This window comes from Crinia signifera, chromosome 6 (genome assembly GCF_055691185.1).
Source record: "Crinia signifera chromosome 6, ASM5569118v1, whole genome shotgun sequence".
Classification (NCBI taxonomy): Eukaryota; Metazoa; Chordata; class Amphibia; order Anura; family Myobatrachidae; genus Crinia; species Crinia signifera.
Window position 1 is genome coordinate 152,376,841 of NC_139222.1, and position 24,965 is coordinate 152,401,805.

Sequence of the window (24,965 nt, forward strand, 5' to 3'; positions counted from 1 at the left end):
CCGGCAGACAGTCTCCGCCGCCAGCCGCCTCAATCACCCCTCTTCTACCCTCAGGTTAGCTGGACTTGTTATCCTGCTGTCCACAAGCCTTTTTATGTATCGTCCTGCGCCACCATCTCCAGCGGGTCAGAGCGGTCCTTTCCGTTAACTCCCTCCTCGCGCGCTCTCTCCCTCTCACCAGAACCTTCCATCAGTTAACTGTCCCCGCAGCGCTACATCCACGCGCCCTATAACTTTATTAACCCCCTGCAGACAACGCGCTGCTGCAGTCTTTATCCCAGCTGCAGGGACAATGCCACCATCCTTCCCATAGTACTTAGGCACAGAACAGTCCCCGCTGTCCCCATCCAATAACATCCCCCAGCATTATACCTTAAGTTCACAACACACTATGTGAGATCTATATACCAATGTACATTAGGGGTATTACATTTTGATGTAGAGAATTAATATGAATGCCATAATAGTCAGAAAATATTTACTTTCTCCACTGTGGGGATAAATTTGCAGTGGCGCCACTGGGGTCCTGTTTTGCCTTCCCATGGTTTATACAAACCACCAGTGGTGGATTTTTGGGGCCGTGTGGGTAAAAACCAATGCGGCATCCCAAATGGTACCACGTGCCATCCACTTTACATTCCTACAAATTAATTTAAATCACCCTATACCAGCTCAAAATAAATATTGTGCGGGTCTCAACCAATAAAAGTGTCAATATATGCTGGGAATGCTATTAAAATATAATGTGTAGCTCAGGGTTGCCGACTTTAAGATTCTCCTCTCCGGGAGAAGCCCGGAGAGGAGAGTTTCAGCAGCTGCTCAGGGGGCGGGGCTTACGGGTGACATCACTAAGCCCCGCCCCCATGTTGTTAAAGCAGCGAATTCGGTGATCTCCGTGGAGGGGGCGGGGCTAAAATGACGCGATTGTGCCGTTTTAGCTCCGCCCCCTCCTCTGAGACCCGAGGATTGCGGCATTTTAATGCCGCAATCCAGGGGTCAGCGGGGGTCCCCCCTGAATCCGGGAGGGTTGCCCACCCTTCCGGGGGCCGGGAGGGGGTACCCGATTTTCGGGAGACTCCCGGAAATTCCGGGAGGGTCGGCAACCCTGGTGTAGCTCAACAGCTGACACTTTATGGGAAGCTGCAGCTCCTTCGTCACCTATGTCCATAGTACTGCTCTAATTTTGCCATGTGTTACTGTGACTGGAACCTTGGCTATGATATTGCTATTCAATTTATTGTTCAAACTCATAATAATACATCTCCTGTATGTGAGATGATGTGATGCTTTAATAAAAGAGTTTGAAACAAAAAAGTGTGTGTCTCTCAGCACCACAAATGTGTTAACTTCACATATTTCATAGTAGCCCCCATGCTGGTGATGTAGCCATGATCTGACCATATTTATCATTTCTGTATTTATTTTGTCTGCCTTGAATGTCCCTGTTTTAAAAGGACAGTTAGTAGTTGGGGCAGATGTACTAAGCCTCGCTCCCCAAGGCTTAGTACATCTGCCCCAAGTGAGGCTGTACTTGGGGAACCTAACTGATATCTGACAGTCTATAAAGGGGTATGGATCATATGGTCGACCTAAAGATCATTAGGTCGACACCACTAGGTCGACATGGGACAAGGTCGACAGGTCATTAGGTCGACATGGTCTAGGTCGACAGTCAAAAGGTCAACATGGGGTTTTTCACTGTTTTTGACCCGAATGTCGAAACAGTCAACATGTACACAGGATTAACTGAACCGCGTCCCCTCGCATGGCTCACTGCGCTCGCCATGCTTCGGGCGTGGTGCCTCGCTGCGCTTGGAACACTATTTTATTCTCCCAACTATTTGCAGACCTGTGATCGTTTAGCCGCCTCCCTGTCTGAGTGATGGCGTGCCCCTGTCCATGGCTGCGAAGAGGGGGAAATCTCACCACAGCATGGATTCCCCTTCCCCTGTGTGCAGCACCACGTAAGTCAATACTTACTTGGCACTGCGATGGCCATTGGGAGATCGGAGCTGCTGATGTCGTTAGCAGCCCTCCCTCCCAACGCCGGGTCCATCTGCGTTTTGTGCGGCACTCCCAGAAAACGCTGGGGTGCCGGCTACAAATGCCGCTGGCTGTCAATCAGCTGTGGCCGCACGTGCGCATGCTCGGTCCACTGATAACCACCAGGGCTGTGAATTTGCAGCCCTGCCTTCAGGCTGTACAAAGACCCTATGTACAAACATAAACATTTCATGAAATAATGATATACACATTAAATGTATAAGAAAGCCACAATGTTATTTTGTAACATTTCTCATCTGCACATGCCTTACCTGTTGTCACTTCTTGTATGAGTTCAGCTGCATTGTGGCACCCATCTACCAATGCCCGTGTCCAATCTGCCAACTCTTGGTGTGTCTGTACACTAAACAAGTGTGTCTCCACCCCCTTCTGGGTGCCAGAGCGGAGGGCGAAAGCCAACTCTGCATCATATAATGGGGAACTTTTAGGGGGCCCAGAGTGAACAAGTCTGTATGAAAAGGAAAAAGCAGAATATATATTAGCACCAGGCAGTCTAGCCATTATAGCACCCACTAATTCCCATAGACCATAAATGTAAGAAGGATAAATCCATGGGGTGGTACTATGAATATATGATTTCTTTGGATGGTGTTATTTCTTTGGCCCATGGAAAATTTTAAATAATTTATTTTGTAATTCATTAGAAAATGACCTTTTAGATTAGAATGTTCCTCGTCATTTGTTTTAACCCTTTGCATGCCAACATCTCTGTGAGAGATGCGCAAAATATCTGCTAAAAATGTGCCAGCATCGCTCACATTTATTATATCAAATCAAATAAAAAATCTTGAATTAAAAAAAAGATTGGACATAAAAAAAAACTTGAATTGGTCCTGGACCACTAACACGGGGCACCCCTGCAAGTCCCCCAAGGCACCACCACTGGGTTAATGCATAGTGAGCCAGATGTACTAAGCTTCAAATGTGATAAAATGGAGAGTGATAAACAGACAGCCAATCAGCTCCTAACTGCCATTTTTCAAACAGTCTGTGACGTGGCAGTTATGAGCTGATTGGCTGGCTGTTTATCACTCTCCATTTTATCACTTTTGAAGCTTAGTGCATCTGGCCCAGTGTCGTTAAGTGTATTTTAGCCTTCACATGTCACTGGTAAAATTATAGACTGTATATGGAAATGGTTAGAACTCTTCATACACAGAAGTAGAGATAGCCATCAGTAGATTAACCTTTGATGGTCCCGATTGATGGTATTGTTGGTGGTTAACCACGATGGTACGTAACCATCAATAGTTGGTGTAAAAGAATGGGTGGTGACTGACTGCGCTAGAGTAGAGGTAAAGTAGGGTGCTGCTGGGTGTCCGGGGGTAAAACTACAAAATTTACCCTATAGTAAACAGAAAGCAAAAGGAAAAAAGGGGACACACCTGCGCAATCCTACACCATGAATAGTAGAAAGACACAGAGATAGTATCTATGTTTAAATATCAATTTATTAAAATTATGTCATAAAAAACAAAGAGATGTGCACACTTGTGCACTCATAAAAGTGCTTATATAAGAGAAAGGGCCAAGGGGGGTGTGACCTAATACCGGTATACACTTTTGACAAACAGATACGTACTCACATATAACATATAAAATACCTTTTATATGTTGTATCTGTTTGTCAAAAGTGTATACAGGTATTAGGCCACACACCCCCCCCCCCCCCCCCCCCTTTGCCCTTTCTCTTATATAAGCACTTTTATGAGTGCACAAGTGTGCACATCTTTGTTTTTTATGACATAATTTAAAAAAAAAATTGATATCTAAACATATATACTATCTCTATGTCTTTCTACTATTCATGGTATCAATAGTTGATGGTTTTACCGACCAATGGAAATTCCTGCTCTTATACTTGCCACGTCAGAGTTGTGATTGGGCTTCATGGGTAGCATCAAGGGGCAAGGAGAAAAATAACTTTGTGGGTCTTTGTGATATCAAAAGATTGGTTATCTGCCATTGATCTACAATTAGTGGTTAACTATATTATTTTATTTACATATTTCATTTTACTTTTAAAATGACACCACAAAGTAATGGTATTTCCAGTTTTACGGCAAGATGTACTAAGCCTTGAAAAGTGATACATTGGAGTAATAAACCACCAGCCTATCAGCTCATAACTGCCATTTTGCAAACACCACCTGTAACATGGCATTTAGGAGCTGATTGGCTGGTGTGTTGTCACTCTCCATTTTATCACTTTTCAAGCTTAGTATATCTGGCCCTGAATCAGTGGAAATATCTCTACATCACAGACCAGTAGCGGAAGTAGTGAGACATACTTGGACAAGCGTGGCAGATGTGATATAAAAGGTTCAGGGGAAGATGAACTAAAGCTGGGTACACACCACACTACATCCGGCTACAGTTAATGAGTCAGAGCCAGCATTGTGGGGTCACCACTGCCGGGTACCACCTGGGAGCGACTTGCACCCCCTCTCTCCGTGCACACCAGTAGTGATGTCACTGCTTACTACAGCGGAAGAAAATCCGAACCATAATTAAATGCATTTTCTAATTCTACTTCTTTTATACCATATGATAAAAAAATAAAAAATATGCATCATAATTGCAAAAAAAAAAAGAAATTAATCTTTTTATTGCTGGGGAATAAGCGTCAACTTATCCCCCTTGTTGTAAGCATCCTCAAAACAGGGCAGATGGCGGTTATGGAGTGCATGTCACACAACATTTTGGCTGTAGTTGGAGCGGAGAAGGTTCCAGGCATAGAAGGATCATTTGGCCAGAAGCAGAGCACTCCTGGCTGAGGACTGAGTATGGAGAACGAGTGTGTTTTATTGTGGAGTAATTTACAAATGTAATTTCAGGAATGAGAAGTTTTCCATTTACATAAATGGGAAAAAAGCTGGTAGTAAAGTAGTAGGAGTCCGGACTTTCATGTAAAGTTTACACCTTTAAACTGTGCAGTTCTACATTTTTATAATTCTCTACACAATGAGGCACATTCAGTTTTAGGGGCCACTCCCAAATGTCTGGGGTAGATTGCCACCTTAAAGTGTGCCAGTAATGTGCTTAACATTTTTCCAGATGAAAAATTAGCGGTTGCAGTAATTACTTTCTGCCAGTAGATGGTAGTACTGTATAACCATTTGGCGTAAATCTCCCTGGAAGCATTTCACATACAGTATAATTTAGTAAACTGTTCAGATTTTAAAGGTGCCCATACACTATGTGACTTCTCTGAAGAAAAAAGTTGCATAGGGTCCCCCTTGAACTGCCCGGCAGCTTCCTGGGTGGCAGGATTGCATGTGATATATCATTTGCGGTCCTTTTGCATATGATATTGTGCATGTGATCCCAGCAATGGCTGTAGGATTTGACAAATCCTTAGTGCAGTCACTGCTCTTTCCGCCTCCGATCCGATGTGCACGGGACCACCCAGCCGATTGGAAACTAAGGGGTAAAACACATGCGATTTCACACTTTTCATCACTTTTATCGGACCAATCCATCGGACACAGGTGAAAAGTGCCCAAGCAGTCTGTTTTTATTGCGATACTGACCTCATGAGGCTGCGCATCGGCATCTCAAACTGCGTAGACACTGTGCCATATGTACTAAGATTTCTTCCACTTAATTTAAATACTCACATTTTAGAGTACATATCACAATATGTATATGCACCTAATGTTCTCCACATTAATATTTATGTCTTCCAGCTAAAACTTCCTCTGTCACTCAAGCACTTCATCTTTAAATATGAGCTTTCACCAACTCAAATATTTGGTTTAATGATGTCACACATGAGAACATTGTTATAAGAAAGGTGCAGAGAAATAATGTGGTTCACATCCACTCAACAGTTCACCTACATTTATGTATTTGGAAGACCATCGCACTTAATGAACAGTTAATAGTTAGAGGGCAAGCCAGGCCTGAAACTTACTTGTATTCTGTATTAATATTTCTTTCTAGAGCCGCAGCCCACGCTAGTGTTTTATAATTGGGATGATTGATCTACTTGCAGAAAGACCATTATTTTATAGATATGTTAATTGCATTGCTCACCCCTTACCTGGTGGCAATAAGAGGATGGCAGAAGGCAGGTTTACTGAATCCGTCCCTGGTGTGCGGGAGACTGTTGTAAAGCAGAAGATCTTTTTCTGTAAGAACAGCCAGATAATGCCTCTTCCCATCCTGTGTAAGCTGGAGAGAAAATTAAATTCATGTATATTTCCATGATGGAAATAAAATAAGTTTGTTGCAATAAACACAAATCCACCTATTTTCAGAAAATATACAATACCTGTTCGGTGAGCCAGCCCATCTGCTTGATCTCCTTACCCAGGAGTTGTTTGACCTCCTCTTGGAGTCTTGTCGTCAGAGCACTGACATTTGTATGAATGGCTTTGAACCAGGACTGCGCTGTACTTTCATCCTTTGCTCTGAGAAAAAGGACATCTCTTCCATCTGCTGAACATAGCTCTATGTATCTACAAAGGAAATGTCCAATTATGTTATATAGCCTGGATCTCCACTTAGGTTCCATATAGAGAAAATACTGAAAGGGGAGAGACTTTACACTTCTTGGGCCACTAACATTAATTTTAGGTCTCCAAATTTTGTGTCACAAGTATCACTGTGTAGTGTAAACCTATTAACAGATACGGCCACTTAAACTATAAATCCATATGGCCAGATCACACATTTCTGTCTATGCAGCCTAAGTGCTCATCCTGCGGGGCACAGTGACTGCATTCTCATGATGACAGCACACAGTCAGATACTGTATGGTTATCTAGTCCAGCTCTACTCGCCAATCCTGATCACATCTGAAAGATGAGATCAGATGTTAATGGATAGACAGCATTTCTGAGTTCATAAAGGCAGCAATGTGCATCTGATTAGGCCTAAACTATCCTAATTTTCTATTTTATATAATAGTGATCCTCAAGGCAGTGGCGTAACTTGAAATATTGCACCCCTGAGCCAAAAAGGTCTCTACCTAATACATTACCAGGGAAGCCTAGAACAGAGCATGTTCTCACTCATGGAGAGTGTCAGGTAAGCAAGTATGCCCAGGGCTGGCTCACTGGCCAAGCAGTGTATGCCACTGACTGTATGAGTTGTGGTGCCATGGTTCAGCAATCCATTTCTCCACTTCCTTCCCCTTACTTATACTTGCCAACTCTCCATGAATGACAGGGAGACTGACTCCGTAAAGGGTCTATAAATCCCCCAGATTGCAACTTGCCCATTATGTAGCTGTACTGTAGCCCCATCAATGGTTTTACCAATCGTGTTTTTTTTTTGAACATTTGCAGAAAAACATTGTGCTTAATAGCTGAGGCTTTTGGCTGACAGAAAATCATCTCTGTGCAGCAGCAACAACCCTCTTTAAACAAAAAAAAAAAAAACATCAAGTCCATGGCTCCCATAAATGGTGGGAACCCATCTGTTTTACCACCATCGATAGTCTAACAACAATTCATAATCAACCATATACCATTGATGCCAACCCGAGTCCCACATTACTACTACGTAACAAAGGTGCTCCATCAGGTAGTTCCTGCTGTGTTGCAGCTCTAGGTGGCAATGCCTTATACCATACCCAAACAAACTAAGCATCTGCATTTCTGCAGCATGGAAGCGATGTGCCTGATTCAGACCTGAAAGCAATCATGTAAATGCCGCCCCACCACTGTGTTTCCTTGCCCCTGTGCACAACTGCGAATACGTTTGCAGGCATGCACACAGGAGGAAATCTATTCATAATCACTCAATATGGAATGGTTTTGCCCCTGTGCAGCTGCCGAGTAAGTATAGACTTACTCAGCACCGCAAAGGTCCATGGCAAGAAGGAGGGTGCTGCTGACATCAGCGGGCCAACCTCCAACGGGACAGGCAATGCCTGTGTTTTCAGGGACACTCCCAAAAAACACCGGCATCCTCCCCAAACACCTGGCGCCTACCATTGCTGGCTGTGATCACAAGAACAGCTTGCGCATGCGCACCGCGGACCGTGTGCATGCGTGGTTGTTCGATAATCGCTCTGGCTGCGAATTCACACCCAAGCGAATGAGTCTAAATCAGGCCTGATGTACACATAGGCCTTGGAAAATAACACTCATTGACGTGTAGGTAATTTGACCTCACTACAGGGGAGTTCAGAAGCATTTATGAACATGTCATACCTGCATTGCAGAATAGCATACTATAAACTTTACTGGTGCTGACAGGTGTTCATATAGCACTCCAGTACATTTACCACTTGTTAAACCATGTGCATACACGTTTTATCAGTTAAGAGCCCTGGAATCCTTAACTAGGTGTTATTCATGTGCAATCTATGCCTGGTTATAATGTCTTTGTGTATGCGCTAGGATGACCCCCGACAGATGCCACAAATCAATGGCTAACTACTGACGGTTGATGGTTAAGCCATCGATTGCTGAGAGAAAATATTTATGTGCCATCGATGGCTGAATGAAAACAAATAGCCCCCTGACACAGAGCCTAGCCTGCCATGGCTCTGTCAATATGTCAACCACTATAGTTCGACAGTCAATAGGTCGACACATGTAAAAGGTCAGCATTGACAAAGGGTCGATGCAATCAAAAGGTTGACATGGAAATGGTTGGAACAGGACAGGTTCCCATTAGTTGTTTTTAGGTTGTCTATGTCGAAATCTACCACCATATAAGTGTCCCGCTTTCCCTTGCATGGCTTGGGGGGGAAGCAAGACACTTAATAAGCATTAATGTGTCTAGCATATTGTGTCATGGGCTTTATGGTGTGGGGCATAATGTGTAATGGGCATTTTTTTTACCTTAGCCATAACCATCAAACCACCCAAGATTAGCATGTTTAACTGTTGTCTATGTACACTGCATTTGTATTGTGTCCCAGTTTTACCTTGTTCCATTTTAGGTGTCTATTGCATGTTATACCTACAGTGACCTCCCAAACACAAGTAAAAACACTAGCTAACCACATAAGCTTCTGATGGACATGTCAGAGGAGTGGGGGAATTAGAGAGTCTCTAGTGTATTTTACGGTGTTCTAAAATGTTAATAATGTTTTGATAGTCAGGGTTACTGTAGCGCTGCACCAGTCTCCTCACCTGGGCTCTGGATCAGCAGGTAAGAACGTGCGGGATACATAGCACATCTTCAGTGGTATACTTTTGCCATCCTTAATGTCCCGAGGTGGCATAGCAGGGGAACCTCTCTTTTGTGGAAGGGCTGGTGGAATGGAATCCCAGTTTACTGATCCACTGTTAGAGCCTTTAAAGAATGGCGATATCTCCTTCATGTACTTTACTGTAAAAAGTAAAACATTGTATAAATACATGGATGATACAAGACATTTCAAAATAGGATTAGTCTGAGCAGTAGAGTATGAAGTCTCTTGGAGTGTTCTTGTATCTAATTAGTGTCACATAGGACCTTATTCTGATTGAGTCGGATGGCTCCGAATGCGGATGGCCGGCCGATGGTTGGTGTTTGCGCATGTGCGGGGGCGTATCTGCACATATGCGAATGCCTCACACGTACGAACACGGCGTGAGTGCCGTGTAGAAAATGATTGTACGGAACCATCCGATCAGGGGGTGGAGAGGGGCGTGAAGGGCTGTTTAGGCTCATTAACATATGCGTACGCATCGCGTTTCATGGGCGTTCCCATGAAAACGCTGGGCGTACGTATGATAATGCGGCCATGACGCACATGTGGGGGGCGGACAGCTGACATAGCCGGAAAAATATCCGGAAAAATTTCTGTGTGGTCTGGAGCACTCGGTGCTGCCTGACCACTCGGTCCATCATTTGATGGTCGGCAACCATCGGAGGATGGGGGAGGTACCCACAGATGGAGGAGGTGTTCACATGAAACATCCACTCGCGGTCCGTTTGGTCGGCGTCTTACCGCATTTTGATGGTGTGAGTGATCAGTAAGGTAGGCGGGGCTAAGAACACTCAGTTCCTGTCCGAAAAACGCATCCGTTCGATTCAACTAGAATAAGGGCCATAGCCTGTGAGTCATCAGTGACACCATTGTGCTTGAGAGTCAGTGACAGTAAGCAACCCATATTATATATATAGACCAATCATTTCCCTAGTTCAGTATGTAGCACAGGATCAGTTTTGCTTAACAATTGAAAAACTGAGGTATTTTTTTCAAAAGAAGATATAATGTAGACAGTCAGAGTCCTCCTCCAAAGGAAAGGGTACACATTGAAATATGATCAAACTGTCATAGAATAAACTTGTATATCCATATAATATAGCATCCTTCTTACATCCATGATGACAGGAGCCAGGAACATAGATGATACATAGCCAATGTTTTCTGTCAGATAAGCAAGGGGTTGCTCAAGCTTTGTTCGCAATTAATCACTCCCATAATGAAGGGATGGAATCAGTGTCAGATGAGGGCATGAATGGCCTCGAGAGGGGGTATGTCCAGTCACCCCAAAGGCTTGGAAAACCATTAGGGAGTGCATGGTCTGGTCCCTTTGAGAAATATATATATATATATATATATATATATACACACACACTCGAGTAGCAGAGTGGAGGTGTTTATATATATATATATATATATATATATATATATATATATATAATTATTTTGTTGATTTGCATGCATAATAATAATATGATTAATAACAACAATGCACTGTAGAAAACATACACCATACTTCTGTGAATTCAATTGCACACACTGGCGGAGAATGATCCCTATGCGGGCCCTCATGCAGTTGGGTCTAGCAGGGCTTCCCCCTGTACCCCTGTGGGCCGGTCCAACTGTGGATGGAACCCAGCACTGTAAAACTTTTGCCACTTTCATTAGCAGAGAACCGTGTGAAGGTTAGGGATTACAGGTCAGCTGTTTATCATAGCAATTGTCCCTGCTCTAGGGCAATAATGATTTGATGTGGTACATTACCATGGTGTGTAAAATCCTTAAATTGTGTGACATCAACAGGATTATTAATAAAAAAGGCCCAATAATGGTACTTTGAAAAAATCATCAATTTACATATTCAATAGGTACACTGAAACTTTGAGATAAACCCTCTTATGTATTAAAACATGTGCACATAGCCAATATTTGGCAGAATCTACAAGTTTTAGCGGGAAGAAAAGGACGAGCGGAAGCTGGAAGGACAAACTGCCAATAACAGAAGCAGCTGGAGAAGCCACACAAGCCAGACCCATGAAGACAGTTGTATACTGCCAGACAATACTAATAGTCCTCAAGGCAATACAAACCATCAGCACATTGGGTCAGATACACTTAGCTTCAAAAATGGAGAGTGATAAACAACCACCCAATCAGCTCCTGTCTGACATTTTTCAAACACAGTCATGTGTTGACACATGGCAGTTAGGCTTACTTGCTTAATTTTGAAAACTAGTTTCAGGGAGATTATAGTTGGTAGTAGAATTTTTTCACAGTGCCCCATTGAGGGGGCGTGTCATGCTCCACCAAAAATGTGTGTCTAGTTCCATATATGGAAAGATTGTGAAAAGAGATTGTGAACGTGGCACCTAGAAGCGTGGGTGTGTACTGCTACATCTGGGAGGAATCTTTTAAAATTACTTATATACAAATGTAGATGAGTCCCACAGCAGTTAGTAAGAGCTACTATTCTTGCTAAAGAAAAGTCACTGATACGTGTCAGGGATTGTTTATCTATTGTGTTTTACACGTGGTTCCATATAAATTGCCACAAAACATGCATGTAGCCATAGAGATCATTGTGTTCCATCACAAATGCTGTGAAATGGAGCTGCATCTATCTCTCATTCCTTTTTTCCAAAACTGTAACAGCTACATAATGTGGGCTAGGTGACATGAGGGAGATTGCTAGACTAATCAGGGAAAGAGGGAGATTGGTGTTATTTCAGGGATTCTCCTGCAGAATGCAGGAGGGTAATCAGCTATGCAGTTAGGAGCGGATAGGGTGGTTGTTTATCACACTCCATTTTATCACTTTTTGAAGCTTAGTGCATCTAGCCCTATATCACAAAAGAGCTCAAACAATCTTAACCTTTATACATTTTTAATTTGATATTGCATTTTACAGCTTTGTAATTTTTTTTGTACAATTTCTAACAAAGTTGCAGTCGCAGGATAACATTTTTTTCATTTCTAAATGGTTTATTACTGTGTAAAAGTAATGGTGTTCAAAAGAGCCTGAAGATCACAGCAAATTAATCAATATGATTAACCTTTTCCTTCCTTTTAGGGGCCACGCCTACTTTCTGATAAACCACACCCCTTTGCTGGGCCAGGTATCACCGCTATTGTGAGGCATGTTTGATCTGCAAGATCAATCCAAAGAAAATGTATTGTTGCACTATGTTTTAGTGCAGATTTATCACTTTTGCAGTATGTAAAAGGCTTATTTAATTGTAGATTACATAGCTCATTCTACATTCAACACATGAAACATGTTGCTTTTCTGATCTTGTGAATTGTGAAAGGGAAATTCCCTAATGAAAAGCTTGTGTACAGTTATAAATGCTTGAAGCATGGGTCTAAAATGTAATTTTGGGAAAGACTGCTCAGGGCGTAGCAAGAATTTTATTCTGAACAGCGACCAGCAGGATCTCTATGGAAAACACAATCTGGTTGTAATAACGGCGCTTACTCATCACAAAACTATTTTATTTGGAGTTACTCTCGCTGGTAAGATCAATATGACTGTGCTTTATTGTTTTCCCAAAAATAATTTTGCTAGCAATGACATTTACAAAACATTAGTCTTGCAGTTTTATACGCAGTGTGCAAACACTGTATGGGCCAAAGTGAAAAAGCAGGGTAGCAGGCGCTTTCACCCCTTGGCAAATCAGTCCCCTTCTCTGTATATCTGTACATCAGAAAAAGACGGAGATGGACGACACAAAGTTAAAAAAAAAAAAAAAAAACTGAAAAAATTTGTGAAAAACTCATGTTGACCTTTTCTTGCATCTACCACTGCCATGTTGATCTTTTGCTTGTGTCAACCTTTGTCTATGTTAACCTTGTCAATGTTGTCCATATGGTGTCGCCCTATTGACTGTTGACCTATCACCCATATTCCCTCTTTTAAAGGTCTCTTCTTAGCCAGTGTCCCTTAAGGTGGCCATACACATGCAAATTTATCTGCAGATCTGTCTGGTTGGAACAAAAACATGGTTATGGATGAGAGCAAATGACAGTTGACCATTTGCTTGGAAATGCTGGAAAACTGACAAACTGTCACTCATCCATAACCATGTTTTTGTTCCGACCAGCCAGATCTGAAGATAAATCTTACTAGTGTATGGGCACCTTTAGAGTGCATACTGACGATCACGGTGTATGGGTTAATAGGGGATTCGGTCAGCATCCTGGCAGTCAGGAGACTGGCACTGGTACCTCAAAAAAAATTTCCAGAATACCACTATGCCGCAAATACTGACAGCCGGCATCCCGATAGGTAAGTATGCGGGATGGGCTAGCATATGACTTTGGCAGGGGGTTAGGGTTAGGCACTAGGAGAGGGGATTTAGGGTTGGACTGTTTGGGGGGAGAAGGTTAGGATAAGGTTGCAGAGAGGAAGGTTAGGTTTAGGCAACGGGGTAGGGGGATTAGGCATACGGGGATTAGGCTGTTGCAAGGAAGGGTTAGGGGGGTAGCAGTAGAGGGTTAGTTTACTTATGGGGTCCCTGTCGGGATTCTTCATATAGGTATGCTGTGATCGGTATTTTGACTGCTGGCATCCTGACTGCCAGGATATCATATGTATCCCAGGGTTGCAGACCCTCCCGAAATTTCCGGGAGTCTCCCGAAAATCGGGGCTCCCTCCCAGCCCCCCAGAAGGGTGGGCAACCCTCCCGGATTCAGGGGGGACCCCCGCAGTCCCCCGGATCGCGGCATTAAAATGCCGCAATCCTCGGGTCTCAGAGGAGGGGGCGGAGCTAAAATGACACAATCGCGTCATGTTAGCCCCGACCCCTCCACGGAGATCACTGAATTCGCTGGTTTACCAGCATGGGGGCGGGGCTTAGTGATGTCACGCTTAAGCCCCGCCCTCCGAGCGGCTACTGATTCTCTCCTCTCCGGGCTTCTCCCGGAGAGGAGAATGAGAAAGTCGGCAACCCTGATGTATCCGGTTAATAGTATTTAATTTCAATCACTTGTTATTTCATGTCATTCATGCAGTGTTTATTTCTCAGACAGGTGTCTCAATCTACTGTAGTTAAACTGTTCAATGACTAATAATGACTTCCTAAATTTGAGCAATGTGAACTGGCTCAAGCATTTTCATGCCAATTTATTTCTGCGACCTTCTTATAAGCTCTATAACACTCTCGCTTATCCCCTAGTCACCCTGTGTTAAACCAAGGTTCTAAGGCCATACTTATTGGGGGTCATTCTGGTTGGCTTGGTAAGCTGCATGGCGACCATAGAATGATTTCTCCTGGCTTCGCAATTAAAAGTCAGTGGGAACTGACTTTTATTTGCGAGCACCGGGACAAAGACAGGACGGACGGCTGACGTGTCATCCTGCCCGCGTACCCAGAAATATCTAACATAAAGTGCAAAAGGAGCTCTACGTGGTATTGAAAAATGGGTCTCTACTTAGCGTAATGTGTAAAGGGGGCTCTACCTAGCATGTGTAAAAGGGGGCTCTTTCTGGTGTAATGTGAAAAAAGGGGCTCTAACTTATTTTGTAAAAGGGGGCTCTAATTGGTGTCATGTGTAAAAGGGGCTCTACTTTGGTGTTATCTTGTAATACCACAGCACTTTTTTGCAGCCTTTTGTGTGTGCTATTTTTTAATATTGTATGGGAGGTAAGGCACAAATTTAGAGTTTGTAGAGGGGCTCCGTACACCCTAGCAGAGGACATGTCTCTGCCCAATGGGAGCAGGGGTAAGTGGCTCGAAACAATAAGTCCCGCCACCTCTCCAGGACCACTTTAAGCTATGCCAGGTGTAAAGTTTAAAAGGGGGCTCTACCTGACATAATAAGGCACAATCACTCTCTAATGGACAAAACCATGTGCACTGCAGGTGGGGCAGATGTTACTTGTGCAGAGATAATTAGATTTGGGTGGGGTTTGTACTTCAAACTGATAAATATTGCAGTGTAAAAATAAAGCAGCCAGTATTTACTCTGCACAGAAACAAAATAACTCGCCCAAATCTAACTCTCTCTGCACATGTTACATCAGCCCCACCTGCAGTGCATATGGTTTTGTCCATTAGAGAGTGATTGTGTCTTTCCGAGTGAATCAGAATAACCCCCAATGTGTATAAGGGTTTCTACATGGAATAATGTGCAAAAGAGGCTCTACTTGACAAAAGTGTAAAAAGGCTCTGTCTGATGCTGTAAAAGGGGCTCTACCTGTCGTACTGTGTAAAGGGGGCTCTACCTGGCGTAATGTGTAAAGGGGCTCTACCTGGCGTAATGTGTAAAGGGGCTCTACCTGGCGTAATGTGTAAAGGGGGCTCTACCTGGCGTAATGTGTAAAGGGGCTCTACCTGGCGTAATGTGTAAAGGGGCTCTACCTGGCGTAATGTGTAAAGGGGCTCTACCTGGCGTAATGTGTAAAGGGGCTCTACCTGGCGTAATGTTTCATTAGTGCCACTACTACAGTATATATATGGCATCATTTGAATAATGAAGACAACTGTGTGGTGTACTATGAATTGGTATTATTTTGTGACCCTGCCTCTCACCCACAAAGCCATGCCCATATATTTTTAGACTGTGCCTTCAGCATTCACTGCCCCTACTTTAAGTATAAGGGGAAGGCACTGATTTTTCTTTCTGGCACAGAGCCCCAAAATGTTCTAGTTACAACTCTGTCTGCAGGGAACATTGCCCTGCCACTGTGAAGCTTACATGCAACACGTCTACACAGACTAGGATTTTAGCCATTTAACAAGTATGTTTTTATGTACTGGGATTCAGATAAATAATAAATACAGTATATATAGAAGCAGTATATTAGCTACTGGTTAAATGAAGTCATGCTAGAATCAATGTGTACAAGGTCAAATAAGAAAATTGTATGCAGCACTACAGTGAGTGTCTACTGAGTGATAGGACATGGAGCAAGGGTACAGAATGTAAATGAGAAAAGGTATATAAAGACATAGTAGGAACAGAGTAGACAGTATTAGCCGATGAACAGTTAAATCTTGGTTTATGAAAGTCATGGAATTCTCTAGACTCTTCCAAATGCAGTCAGATCATTAAGGCGTTCACAGCTGACTGGGCATGAGTGTCAAGACTTCCAGTCTCACCCACACACACACACAATCTGTTTTGGGTATAAAGGTAAAATGAGGAAAGACTGAAACAACCGTAATCACCTATCCTATGTCATTGCCAAAAGTTTCAGCAAAACAAAAAGTGAAATTTTGACCCTTCAAGGGCACTTTAAAATACTTACCAGCCAACACATTCTTCATCTTATATATTAGTACAGTAGCTAGTGAGAAATGACAATGTCACTATTGTTTTGTGGAATACTTACCCCATTCAATTTGTTTTAAGAAAATTAATTTAGACATCACTATCTAGGAGAAATAACCTGTAAAGTATGGCATTATTTTTATTTAGCACAGTTTGCCCCCCCCCCCCCCCCCCCCCCCCCCGGGCACTGACCTTTAAATGGGTCACTATTATAGCATAGTGTGGATAACCTATCACCTTAAACATGTCGCTATCATTAGGAGAGTGTGGATCCCTCACATATAAATAAGAACTCTTTTCCTCTAATGCCAGGAAGGAAAGGTGACAAATGAACTAAAATACATTGACAGAACCAATTTATTAGTGTACATGATACTAAAATTGTTAGTGTAAGGATCAGGACAGAGGTCATGCACCTGTCACGGAGGGGCGTGGCTGCATTATGACATGGGTGTGGCTATATTACAGGGGGTGAGCTGCCACTTATCCCTCGCTGATCTCCAACAATAACCCTTTACAGCTGCGCACACACCAGTGGTAAGTGCACACAACACCTGTTTGTTGCTATGCCTAGCAGCGGTGAATACTTCCCAATTGCCGGGCAGATCTCCCAAAAGTCTGACATTTCCTGATGATTTTAGGATCACTGACATCTAACGAAACCTGGCAATCAGCATCTTAAAGTTACCCCAGTCCACATGATTTTAGTAGGGCTGCTGCCTTCCTCAAATTATAAAATCTTGAAAGCAACACTGATTTTTTTAGCGTGATATGCAACAATTAGAAATATTACTTTTCAGGGCTGTAGTGGAGGTCTTAATAAACAGACCCCACAGTCACATACATTAATGTTACTTGTATATCCCTTAAAATTTAATTTTATTGAATTAACAAAGATTACATTAATATAGTATATACTTCACAGAGAACTGTACCTGCCATAGGGTTGGTGCAAATTTCAATCATGTGACCAATGGTGACATATAAAGATGCACCAATCAGTAATAAGAGTATGCACAGGAGCTAGAAACGGGTACTGTATCTCAGTCCTTGGCGCATGGATGTACATAGGGAAGGGGTTTGTATCACAATTTACATAAACCTGCAGACAGGCAGCCAGTGGATGCTGCTGGGTATGGTTTAGCATCCTATTCAGAATCAGGCCCTTGGTACCCTACCATAGGCAGAGACAGCACATTTTATTAGGGTCCTTTCCATCACTGGGGCTGATGTATCAAGCAGTGGTAAGAGGACCTTATTCAGGTCCATTCGCAGCGGCGTGAGCGCTTGCAAGGGCCCGATGTTTGCAATGCACATATGCGCATTTCTACGCATGTGCTCATGCTAATGAGGCCGTGACGGACATGCCGGGGCGGGCAGCTGACATCACTGGATGTCAGTTGCGTGCCCGCTTCCCCCCGAGTGTACACGCATATGTAAGGTTGCTCAGAGCAATGTCCCAGTCAGTGGCAAACGCAGGATTTTCAGAAGGGGGTTTCCAGAGGGGTGGAGCAAAGCACGGAGATGGACACTTAGGTGACCCAGTATATGTCGGGTCAGTTAAAGTATTATAGATAGACCAAATAAATATAAATGATAATAATAAAAAAAAAATATATATATATATATATACACATACATATATATATACATACAGGGGCATCAATAGCAGTGTAGACCCCTGGGCATAACAATGTATTGGGGCACCTACCGATCCTCCAGTGGTAGGGGTGGGGGAAGCTTTGATGTCCCGCGGGTGGTAGGGGGTATTATATCAACCGCTCAGCATGTAGGGCCTGGATCAGTAATTTCCACTAATTACCCCTTTACTGCACAGATGGTGGATGATGGGGTGGGAGAAGGGGGCATTGGGCTGAATGAAAGGGCCCTGATACATAACTTCCAGGGTGGTAGAGGATGTTTAATATACAGAGGAGCGGTGTATAGTGGAGTGGGCTTATTATTCATAATTTTCTGGTGGGAGGACAGCATGCTTGACTGCAGATATCTCCTGTTCCCAGAAATAGATTTCTTAGATTTTAATGGAATTAAAAACTAGAGAATCCCACCTACCAAATGGTATTGGGGACTAGGGGATCAGAGTTCAGGAGGCAGAGCAATCTGTCAACGAGAATATAAAACTACATACCAGGTGTGTGGAGCTGGAGCAGTAACCATCTGCTGGAAGGCTGATATCTCTGATTTTGGGAACAGTAGAGACAAGCTACTAGTGTCCACCAAAGGGGGAGAGTCCCAGCTTCTGGAATATATCCTCAAAAAAACTTTAAGTCAGACAGAACCTGAAATATCTGACTGGGAAGAGCAATTAATAGGCTTGGATGGGGACCACTGCTTTGAAGTCAGATATCTCCGGTTCCCAAGGGCCGATTTTTAAAATTCTTATACCCATGGAAAGAGGAGACCCTCAGCTTTCAGTATAGGGTCCATAGACTCCTGGGGGGTTTCTGGGTACTCAGAAACCCCCCCTGCGTGCGCTACTGGTCCCAGTGGCATGCGAATGTAGATGTAAAACATCCATTAGCAGCCATTGCGAACGTACGCGCCTTGTGAATGGTGGGCCGGCGTACCATCATTCGCAAGGCGTGATCTGGTTCACTCACAAGGATGCGAACTTGAACCCGAGAGAATGAACCAGAATAATGCCCATAGTGGAGACGTGGACCAGTGGAGAAGTGGACCATAGCAACCAATCAGCTTCTAGCTATAATTTTATAGAATGTACTTGATAAATGCTACTTTCAAGCTAATTGGTTGCTACGAGCAACTGCTCCATTCTTTTTGCTCCTTGATGCAACTTGATCAAATCATTATTTTTTTATACAGCATCCAATCTACACTTAGACAGAAAAGTCAATAATGCGGAAGTGTAACCTTTTCTACATTTGCCACGTGAAAGGAAGGAAGAGGTGGCATTTATGAACAACACAAACTTAATGTCAGTTATTTGTGTTTAGGCTTTCAAAATATGGACTCATATACTTCATTGGCATATCACATATTTATTCCTCCCCACTGACTCGCCGCCCTGATTACTGGAACTGTTGGGCACTCAGTCCTGCTCACCGTGGTAGGTGCTGCAGCAATGCAAGGGTTATTTAAGGACAGGACATGTTGATTGGGGTACAGCCTATAACGTTAGTCACCGCCCTGTGAGATGTGGAACACCCCAGCATGACATAAGAACACCCTTAACTTGACATAACCTTGCACCTCAGGAGCAGCGTTATGGGCTCCATACATCAGCAATTAATTGTGACAATCCTCAGATCTGGAGATGATGGTCACAATTAATCTTTAATGTATGGCGATCCCGTTTAAAAATTGATCGGGATGGCCAATCGATTGCTGAATCAGATTTTTAAACATGTTTAATAATCTGGTATTATCTGCGGTTGTTTTTTATATGTGTGGACATTCCCGTTTCGTCTTCTTCTATTTACATTATGAAAAGAAGTAACATCTGAAATGACAATCGATTGAGGTGATGTATGGGCACTTTCCAGATATGAAGATGTAATCTTTAGATGGGAAAAATCTGCCGATCACTGAAATAAATCTGTAATGTGTGGGCAAGTCAAATAGATTGTAAAAACCATTTATCTGGCAAAAAAATCCCTGGATCTGGAAATCCATTAATTGTGATTGCTGATGTATGGGGCCCATTACTTTCCTGATCACCTAAATTCCTGATCACCTAAATTCCTGACCACCTAAATTCCGATACTGGGATGTACAGATATGTCCACATACATCTGTGCTACAGTCACGTCAAATAACCCATCTTGGAATGTCAGGCCATGTGAGAATCTTCTGGTGTCAGGCATCTTTTTGTTGAAAATGTGTCATAGTAGCGCAGGGTGTGTGTGTGTATATGTGTGAATCTGTACATAAAGTCAGTGGCGAAACTTGCGGGTGGTGACGCAAAGTGCAAAATTTATCAGCAGAGAAAACTCAGCCAGGAAACTCATGCAGCATGGCTTATCTAGGCTAGATATATGAGGACACATCTGCATATTTACTGACAATAGAAACCATTGTTATTATGGAGAAATAGAACTAGTGTGGTTCTATGGCAGGCATCAGATCCCAGGTGCTCTGAATCATCAAACAGCTGTGTAGTGATGGGTTTGAAAGGAATTGATTCTGTGAAGTGATTGATGAACATCTGCCATAAGGAAGCAGCATATCTTGCTGATCCCCGCTGACTGTAATGGTATCACTCAGCTCTAAAGAAGAACCCCATAATGGGCAAATGTGCTGCCATCAACACTTTTTCTACTGGCTATGCTGCCGTCTAGTATATTCTGCACTGCCTGACCTCTATTATACAAAAACTAATGGGAGCATGATCAGTGCTACTCCACCAGCAGGCAGAGCAGACTGCGGAGGTCAGCATCAGCCTCCCTGGTCTCACCAAACGCAGCTTACAGCAGTTGCATACCTCCCAACATTGAAGAGGTATGGGGAGAGACGCTGTCACATGCCTGAAAATTTTGCAGGCGTGACCTAGCGGGAAGGGGGCATGGCCTGTACTCGTGATGCTCCCATTTTTGCCGCTGTGGGGACATGAATAGATGCTGTGCGCATGTGTACTGCAGGACACTGCCAGCCCCGGGCGGGACCCAGGAACATCCATAAAAAAAGCGTGACAGTTGGGAGGTATGCAGTTGCAGCAGTATGTGCTGGACTGGAGAGAGAGGCTGCCGACGGCTGACATGGGAAGGGGAGCAAATAATTAGTATCTGTGCTTGCTGCTCTGTTCATCTATAGCGCAGGGAAAAGGGATCTGGCAACAGAGTAAGGGCCTGATTGACTTGATCAGGTCTGAATCAAGCAACCTAAATTACAGAAATTTCCATGAAAAATTATAAATTTCCATGAAAAATGATACATATAATGATACATATAAATACCCCTGAGGGGTAGTGAACAGCTATGTTCCTGTTGATGTACTGTAACTGAGGACTGCATTTAGTATAGATTAGCGTTTAATTTCAGGAAAGGGGACAATGTACTTACAGTATGCTGCTATGTTGAGAAGGGGGTGTGTGAATAGCACCCAAAGTGGTGCAACGCACCCAAGCCCCTACTAAAAATGCCTTAGAGCAGCGTTATACCCCTTGCACACCAGAAATACAGAGACCAACCCGGGAATTAAATTACAGGGACATGGAAGGACATTCCCGGGTTAGGACCCGTTTACACATGCTTTTAAAGCAGGGACATCCCGGATGGGCACCTTTCACACTGAACCTGGGATGAGCCTGCATTTCTATGAGAAATGGGAGCTGTGTGTGTGTGTGTGTGTGTGAGAGATGCACGTTATTCCACAGCTGGTGACCTGACATATCCAGGGCATCATTGCTTTACTCCTGCAAATATACAGTATAATGACATCTCTGTGCTAGAATTGTAATGTAGTGAGCATCCATTTATGTACAGAAGGCATGCATTAATGTCTTTGCATATATGTACGTGTGCAATTAGATGTATGTAGATTGTGTGTGTGTATATACAGTATATATATATATATATATATATATATACATACACACAGTATACATTCACCCACACAATATATATACATTTCTACCTAATTGGCTGCTGTTTAACTGCATGTTACAGGCTTCCCTGCCATGGCCCTTCCTTTATTCCTATGTCCCTATAGGTGAGGCAGTATTCATGTTATGTGTCTGCAGTCTGCTTGCCCTCCCCTTTGTATGGCAGAGCAGTCATTGAGAACTCCTTTTTACTCTTAATATCAGTGGTGCAAGTAGAAAAAATGTCTCAGTGGTACTGTGCTGCGCGCCGAACGTGACTGCAAAAAGAGCCACGTTACTGAGCGTGACGGTGTTAACTAATGTCATCTTGATATGGTGTTATCCACTGTAGCCTATAGGCAAGATTGACAAGTCTTTATTAATCTATGATACTCTACGTTTACCATACTCTCCAACTGTACCGATTTAGCCGGTACAGTACCGTTTTTTGACGGTCCGTACCGCCTAAATCAGAGTGTACCGAATGTACCGGTTTTTGAACGGTTTACTCCTTTTCTCCATCCTCGGGCACGGCGCTTAAGGAAAGAATAATTCTACTGCTTCTGTACCCTCTCTGGCAGGTTTGGTCTCTCCAATCCCAGTGATGCAATTCGGCGCACCCCGGCAACGTGCGTCACATCATGACGCCACACAGCCTGCGTACCCTCCCGCACTGGAGGGAGATGCTGGAGGCTGCCGCCTGATGCACTTTGCCCCGCTGCACTGAGAAGCAGATGTTGAGAGGTGAGGAATCGGAGCGCGTCAATTTGTATATAGGTGAGGGGACCTATATAATGCCCAGTAAGCATTCGGTCATGCCCCCTTTGTCATTGGTCACGCCCCCTTTCCGAATGTGTACCGATTTTCAACCTTCATATGTAGGAGGGTATGCGTTTACATATATTGTACACACGTGCTTTGAGAAAAAAGGGTTCGGATCCATGGATGAACTCTTATCAAAGCTAGTGTATTATTGTATGAATGTATACAAATGACAGTGATCAGGGCTAATATTGGCCTCATAGTGCTAAGTAGAGCCTCTATTTATCTGTTCCCTTGGCAAGATTTCTTCAGACTACAAAGCAGGAGAGCTGTAAGGCAATGACAGACTTTTGAGCTTTCAGACTTTGCTGTGCTTTCTCCCAGGCCAGCTCTACTGCTGTGCACACGGAAAGAGACCTGATCGGAAGAAAGGATAGCATGCATAAAATGCTTTCTCCCAGGCAAAACAAAGGAGGATTTATTCAACACACCATGAACTAAAGCAAACAAATAACATCACAAAACCCAGCACAGATCCACTGAAAGGTGAACTCCAGGTGCCAGTGAAATTATATCCAAACGCTCTTTAACTCCAACTACCTGAGAGGAAAGCCTTTCTAGAACACTACTATTCTCTCAGTACTCACTGGCATGTAGGCAGCCTTTTAGTGTGTGTACAGAGGCAGAGTGGCCATACACGCTGGAAGTTTTCTTGGTGGGTTGACTTGTTTGTATTTGTCCTCCACTCTGTTGTGAACAGCCCTATCGCAGATCTTCTCCCTGGTAGCTAGCACCTTTCTGCTCAAGTTGTTCTGATCAGCCCAGATCTTACCTCTGCTCTGCAAGATCCAGCACATTATGTTAGATGGGTGTGCTGGGATTTCTAGTGCCTCTGCAGCTGGAGAGATCCTGACAAGTTAAATGCATCGGCTTCATACAGTGGGGCAAATGTATTAAGCCTGGAGAAGAGATAAACTGGAGATAAGGTAAAAGGAGATAAAGCACCAGCTAATGAACTGTGTTTGAAAATGACAGTTGGGAGTTGATTGGCTGGTACGTTATCTCCAGTGTATCTCTTCTCCAGGCTTAATGCATCTGCCCCATTGTGCCAATTTGCATATATCACTAATATACTCAATATACAGGTTGCCAGTATTATTCTAATCATTTGTATTATCAAACAGCAGAACACTATGGAAAGCCGCCCACCCCATCATTCATCTGCAGATGAGCGGCAGCGGCCAGCAATGATGTGGGAGTGCACATCAGTACTCACCACCAGGGCACACACACTGGGCGGTTTTGAGCTGAAAGCAGCTCACTTTTACCGTTTGAACTGCTTTGAGATCAAAAGCCACCCACTGTGTATGACGTGGCGATGACCAGTGAGCGGTGATGCGCACTCCCGCATCATCGCCGGCCACTGACGCTCATGTGCTGGTATTACCAACAGATGAATGACGGGGTGGACGACTTTCCATAGCTTCCTGCTGTTTTATTATAAAAATGATTTGAATAATACAAAGAAAGAATATATTTGTAACTTATACTGTAGTATCATCTTTGTATTTATTTGAATAATTTTTATAGTCAAAACTTACAAAATTTGCATCATTCCACCATCAGGTTCCTATATACAGTATGTTTGTAAATCTGTCTTTGATACTAGCCAGTGCCTCCCCAGCCATTGACTTCACCGCACATCACTGCCCTGCGCCACTACTCACTGGCTGGTGAGCTACAGTATATACAATCCCACTATTGCTGAAGCTTTGATCCATGAGAACCTGTGTGTATACAACTGTGAGCATGACTGTTCCTGTTATATACTTCAGTAAACCAACACCACTGGTCAAGCTGTTCATAGCTTGAGTGAGTCATCTGTTGGTGTTTGCCTTTATAACTCGGCAATGATGTGTATGCAGGTGCTGCTATTTGCACTGGTAATACCTTGATGCATTGACAGATTCCATAGTTGTGGCTATGAATGATCAGTGTGCGCACAGTACTCTCATGTTATTAGGCTTACTAATACATAGTAATCTCTGAATCCTTGTATTTGGTGAAGTAGTAATAGGTCTGATTGCAAGCAAGAACACCCATTTTCTTCAGCAGTACGTCTCTCAGCAATATGATCATTATACCCCTAT

At 43.4% G+C, this 24,965-nt stretch overlaps 1 protein-coding gene across 3 annotated transcripts in view; it reads right to left on the reverse strand.

Annotated features, from left to right (window-relative positions):
• Positions 1-24,965, reverse strand: part of SNTA1 (syntrophin alpha 1) — a 101,104-nt gene that overhangs the window by 11,759 nt on the left and 64,380 nt on the right. For all 3 annotated transcript variants that reach the window (XM_083147666.1, XM_083147667.1, XM_083147665.1), the window contains 4 exons: positions 9,159-9,357; positions 6,341-6,527; positions 6,110-6,240; positions 2,316-2,512 (listed from right to left, as the gene is read on the reverse strand). In XM_083147666.1, the coding sequence (XP_083003792.1) occupies positions 2,316-2,512; positions 6,110-6,240; positions 6,341-6,527; positions 9,159-9,357 (714 nt within the window). The remainder of the gene's footprint in view (positions 1-2,315; positions 2,513-6,109; positions 6,241-6,340; positions 6,528-9,158; positions 9,358-24,965) is intronic.